The sequence below is a fragment of the Oryzias melastigma genome, linkage group LG4 (genome assembly GCF_002922805.2).
Source record: "Oryzias melastigma strain HK-1 linkage group LG4, ASM292280v2, whole genome shotgun sequence".
Lineage (NCBI taxonomy): Eukaryota > Metazoa > Chordata > Actinopteri > Beloniformes > Adrianichthyidae > Oryzias > Oryzias melastigma.
The window spans coordinates 4154330-4160568 of NC_050515.1; the positions used below are offsets into that span (position 1 = coordinate 4154330).

Below are 6239 nucleotides of genomic sequence, written 5' to 3' on the forward strand. Positions count from 1 at the left end.
CTCTTTTCTTCTGCTTCACGTCTGAATTTGTATTTCGTTCATTTACCATAATTTTATGCTTTTCTCTAAACACAGAATCTGTGTGATAACGTCCAGCAATATACTGTTTTTGTTTGTTTCGAAAGTCAAGGCTGTTTTTATAACGTGAGGTTATGAATTTCTTTTGCTTTAGGTTAAAATCTTCATCATTTTTGTAATGTTCATTTATGAAGCGTTTCTGTTTGTCTCTAAACTTTGGGTTATGTTTATAGTTTTCTATAATGTAATTTCTTTGCTTCTCTCTTACTTCTGCTTTGTTTTGATATCGTCTCATTGAAAGTTGTTTTTGCTTTTGTCTAAACTCAGCAGTGCTTGCATATAAATTATTAATATAATTTTTTTTTCTTTGACGTACATTTGGATTCGTATGGTAAAGCAGCTTTGAATGCAGTCGTTTTTTAGTTTTACACTTGTCTTTAGTGATGTCTTTGTTTTGGAGGTTGTCATTGTTTTCACATTGCATTTTTAATCGCAAGAATTTTTTCCTCCTGTTCTTATTTAGTTTAGACATATGAACTTTCATGTTATCTGGAAAAGTATTGATGTCATTGAAGGTCTGTGTTGGTTTGTCAATGTTTTCCTGTGGAATTTCCCCAATATTGTTTGTAACTTTATCACTGGATTGGTTAGAAGGCAGGAGAGTGAACAGTGTTTGTATTAATGAGTCGATATCAGATCCATTTGAGACATCATCATGACACGCAGCTTGTGAATCTGTAGTTTCAGGAGTTTTTATATTTTGCCCAGGTTGTTTGGTATTACTGTCCTCTTTCATGTTTTTATCGACATATGAAGGCGATACATCGTCATTGCTTTGGAAGGCTTGTATGTAGTTTGGTCCACTTGAGACACTTGAAGGATGAAATTCTACTGGCTTTAATTCGTAAACTGTAGATGATGAAACACCTAGTTCTTGAAAGCACTTCACTAATGTGTCTGTCATCTTTTGTAGATTAGCAAATGTTAGCATGATTGCAGTTCCGTGAGCATTTGTTCCTAGTATGGGCATCCCAGTCCTTGTTCTGTCATGAGGATCAAAGAATCCGTATTGACCAGCGTGAGTTCTAAAAACAGCAATGCACAGATTAGACATGATCAACAAAGCATATTTAACATCAGACAATAAACAGCTTAAGCCTGCTGTCAGGTCAAGGTAGTCATTTGCAGCAAGTGGTACGGGGTCTTTAAAGGAACCAAACCTTGATTGTTTTTGCATGTTAATATGGTAAACATTAGCACGTGCAGGTACAATGTCTGGAAGTTCGTCAAAAGCCAAATATATGTTATTAGGAAACTTTTGTCTTTGCTCACAATACAGTGTATTCCCTTTATCCAAAACAATATCCAGATCTGCAGTGGTTATGTTTTCATTTTCATGGAGGAAGGCTAAGAAAATGAGTGAGTTACATGTACATTGCTTGTTTCGGGAGAAAGTCAGATACTTAAGAGAATTCTGAGAATGTGACGCTTGTACACAATCACCAGGGTTAAGGGGATGCTGTACTTCTATGTCATATTCAAGTGGATTGAGTAATTCACAGTGTTGTTCGTCAGTTATGGAGTTGTTGACAATGTTTTGGCTATCATTTTCACATTCATCAACAGACACTTTGAGCCATCTAGCTTTAGCAGCTTGTGATCGCTTACCTTTGCGAGGCATAGTCACAATTGTACACAGTGGTCTGAATACTTAGCAGAGTGGTGTTGTAGAGGGTTGAAGTGGATAACTGGACAGGAGATGAGTGAAAGGATGCTGTTGTTGATGTCCTGTTGATGGTTGTCCTTATTTAACTGCATAGTGAAATACGAGAAGTTATTGCTTAGGTAAAAAATGATGATGTATTGAAAAATTATTGTGCCACACACAAATACACAAAACACACAGGGACAAATATATGTTATACCTGTGTATTAGTGAGGCTTGTTAGTGTGATGGTACAAGTTCAAACTGCGGAAGCCAGCAGTTCAGATGCAATTACCTAGAATGAAATGAAGAACAGAGTTTAGTAAGATACTGTACATGCACCATATTATACTCACAAAAAAAGAGTTGCATAAACACTATAATGTGAATGTTTCCAGCATTCATATAACTTGTGTTTTTTCTACATGTGTTTTTTTTTTTTTGCATTGACAGAAGCTAGTATGATTTCCTTTTAAAATAAATCAATAAAACACTTTGTGCCAGACCAGATTGTGGATCAGAGTTTTTAAAAAAGTTTTGCTTAGTATTTGAAAATGTAATCTAGAGGTAGCATAGAGTAAACTAAATCTCTTCAACTCAGCAGGAATGTAAGAACCTTTCCATAGTTTATCTTCAAGGTGTATCTCAGCCATACATTTATCAACATAACTAATCTAAATTAAATCAATGCTAATTTAATAAGAAAATCAGAAAGTATTGTTATTTAATTTTCCTTTAGGCAGAGAGTCATCAAGGAGATGTAATAAAGCCATTAGGGGCTCCAAAGCTGCAGGTTGCAGACTCCTGAACTAGAAACATTTAATAGTGGAAGGCAGTGCACAACTTTGTTAGACAATGTCTTGACAACTTTGGGTTACATGTGGAATGACACTTATAATATCACCTCTTTTTTACAAATGTCTAATTTGTGAATCATAATACTTGACAGTGATGCTATTCAATACTGTCAAACAACTCAAATGAGAAATGTTCTTAATATAACTACAATGTCTTTATTCATATATTTGGATTTCAAATCAAAGTAGGATGAAACCAATGCAATAGAGAAAGACTTTGATCATTTTTGTAACTATTTTTCTTTAAACAAGCAGTTGTAGACATATAACACTAACAAATTTAAAGACGACATTAGTTAGCTTTTTGAAATTATCAATGTATCAGTTATATTCAGCAGTGAAAGAGTGGTGAAGAGCAGTGAAAATGTTTAAAAATCAAGAAAAATGTACTTGATACTTGATCTGAAGTCCCATGCTTATTCACCAGAGTTAAAATTAGTGCTGCCACAAACGATTATTTTAATAGTTGACTAATCATCGATTATTTTTTCCGATTAGTCGACTAATTGAGACGACTAATTGACTATCAAATTAGTCATCGTCTATTTTAATAATCGAGTAGTTGTCGATTAGTCGACCAATTGTGGTAGCCCTGGTTTAGTGGATTTAAGAACCATCACACATCTGCATTTTGCTAGTTCCATACTTGCAACAGGGGCACACGCAACATGATCTAGCATTAATCAAACCCCTTAAGGATTTTGAGACAGATATTTATGATTGTTGAATGCTAAAATGCCTGAAGTTGCGACAGGTTATGTGCAAGGTTGTGTCAAAGGCTGGTACGTTTTTTTTTAAATGTATTATTTCAAAAAGCACCAAAAAAATTGTACTAATTAAATAAAAATCACATTTTCATATTCCATGTCTTATTATTAGGACATGTGCTCTAGTAAAATACTCCATTATCGTCATATACATTTTGAAGGAGCATAGGCGCCCTAACTGCTGTGCCACTGTACGACCTATTCTGTAAGCATAATAGTTTAACATAGAAGCATCTCCAGTGTTAAAATTATATATTTGACCCCTCATTAAAGGGTCAAAGAAAGGGGTTAAATAGATTACCAATAAATCTTGTCTTTCCTGACTAAAAACATTTTTTTTTACCTTAAACTGCGGGGGTGGGTTGGGGGGAGGGGGGCTAAGTTAATTTGAACAGCAATATTACTCAAATGCCTTTGCTAAGAAATGGCAAAAATGTTTTTCCTGACAGATTATAAAACAATCAACATTTTACATGACTCGTTTTCACTTTTGGCAATCCACATAACAAGCCCAGCATCACAAATGCCACCTCAGTGTGAGTTCAGCTGAAGTGCTTTGCTCGAGGTGCTGCTGAAAGTAAGGGACTAACAACAAAGTGCAAAACTGGGGTGTTTTGTAAAGCCTCTAACTAGAAATGCTTATTAAATATTATTAAATAATTTCACTAAGAAATAAGAAACACATCTCAAATGTATACAGGTTAACAACTTAATTTGCAATCGAACAAACATGAAACTTTCCTCAATCAAAAGAGAGATACACAATGGCAGAGAAATACAGTGCAAAACTTTCACAAACATTTAATTATTTGTGTCACTAGTGGTGAAATATGAATTTGAGCCTATCAAATGACTTATTTTTGGAATACATCTTCTGTGAAAATGTTAACCTGAAATCACATCCACTCAAAAGAGAGAAACTGCAACTTTCAAAATCATGTTACCCTTACTGGCCAAATATTTAACAAAAAAAAAACACTTTTTTGCCAATAGCTTTTCCTATGAAAATTCAAGCAATATGAAAACAGCTCTATTCAATAGAGAAAGAGAGTGTGGAACGTTCAAAACCGTTTTGACCCCTTGAGGTAAAACAAGGAATTACACTCATGAAAAAAAAACTTCTTCTGTAGTTCTGCATATGCCCTCTAGGGGTCAAAAGAATGGTAGTCACAAGTTGAACTCTACATTTCTCTATTAGTTGGCGCCGGTTTGAAGAAGCTACAGCTTTCACCACTCAGCTGCACAAGGGAGGGGGGGGGGCACTTGGGACAAAATTATTGAAAAAAAAACCCTGGCCGCCCCTCATGTACGCGCACTCTGGGAACGGAGGCCGCTTCCATTCGGAGCTCACTCACGTTAACCTATTGTTCCAACCAGCAGCGGTTCTCCGCGGAGCAGACCTCCGAGGAGGGCCCACACGATGTAGCGGATCGTTTCGGCGTCTGCTCTATTTTTTGTGCGAGAATTTTGCGTCAATTCTGGCAGGAACTTAAGAAATGCATGACGAAATCCACATTATTTTCAAAACATAACCAATTTCTCTACAGTAAAACAACGCGATTGACAAATGCGATCATGTTTTTGTATCTAAACAGACTGTAGAGATGGAAATAAGCATACAATCACAATACGCATGCACACACGTGTGCGCGTAAGTAGAGGCACACACAAAAGCGCGCAAGCACACATACCTATAGTGGCCAGACTCCGATGCTGGACGAGAAGTCAAGTTTCGGGAGTTAAAAATACAACAAAAAGGAGGCAGAGAGAAGCTCCCCTTAGCCGAAATATTGGGTATAATTTTTAGTTAATTAATTTACCCACGAACATACGTAAGCGTGCGCACAGACAGACACAACAACAGATAGACACGGGCGCGCGCACATCAACAAGGAGACTCCGGAGCGCGGCGCGTTGGGTTTTGGATGTGAAAAAAAGAGAGGCGCTTCTGCGTCCAGTGTCAACCCAGCGTACATTGGACAGCGTTAAATTTTAAGTGAGCGGAGGGTTTCGTTAGTTAAGATATTAAAACCAGAAAAAAAGAGAAAACATAGCTATTCTATTCAGGTTAGATAACATAAATGATCCACATTGCGCACTTCAGAAACTGCACAGCATTCACTTAAAAATAAAGAAATGTTAAGTCTTACCATCCACAAACAATCCAGGCGGCGCGTCGAGTTCTCCAAAAGCCTTTGGAAATCCAAATAGATCTGAGCAGCAGGGATCGCGTGGTCAGTCTGAAATGCCGCACCGAAAACTCTGGTCTTAACCTGTTCGCCGGTGTGACATGAGAGGCGTGGACTAACTCCTGATTGGCTGTGAGCAGACTCCACCTTAAGGTTAAACCTATCGCACGCTCTGCAGCTCTGACCAACTCCTCCTTCTTGTTGACAACAGAGCCACGGGGTGTCCATGCATCTTTCACGTGAACGGGTGCGGGAGGGGGGAAGAAAGGAGGTTTGTTCTTGTGGAGATTCAATATGGTTTTATTTACTTTTTCCGATGTGGAAATTACAACTAAATACTATACATGAAATGTGATTGTTGCGTGTTGTTCTTCTTATCATTATATTTGAAGGTATTGTATTAACAACTTTCATGAAAGTGCTTATGGATGATGCACATTTTATGGAGAAAGTATAGATTTAATAATGCATTTGGCTGAAATTAGAAAACCATAAATACATTTGTCATTTTTTATACGTTCTAATATATCTTAATTCAAACAGGAAGTGTAAGAAATTAAATTGTTAATGTTATTCAAGGTTTTTTTTTAATGTTGTATCTACTATCTACATATACAGTATGTTACTGGTATTTATATTTCCTTTAAGCTTGATTCAAAATTGCTGATATTCACATGTCCAATTATTTATATCCATCTTGTGA

At 36.6% G+C, this 6239-nt stretch overlaps 1 protein-coding gene across 1 annotated transcript; it reads right to left on the reverse strand.

Moving 5' to 3' along the window:
* On the reverse strand, nt 1-5646 carry LOC112136773 (uncharacterized protein PF14_0093; the record flags this gene model as incomplete). The annotated part of the gene is given in 3 exon segments (XM_024258664.2): nt 1-1830; nt 1944-2018; nt 5498-5646. A coding segment is annotated over 1 exon segment (1699 nt), but the record flags the coding sequence as incomplete, so codon positions are not given.
* Nucleotides 5647-6239: the final 593 nt, after the last annotated feature.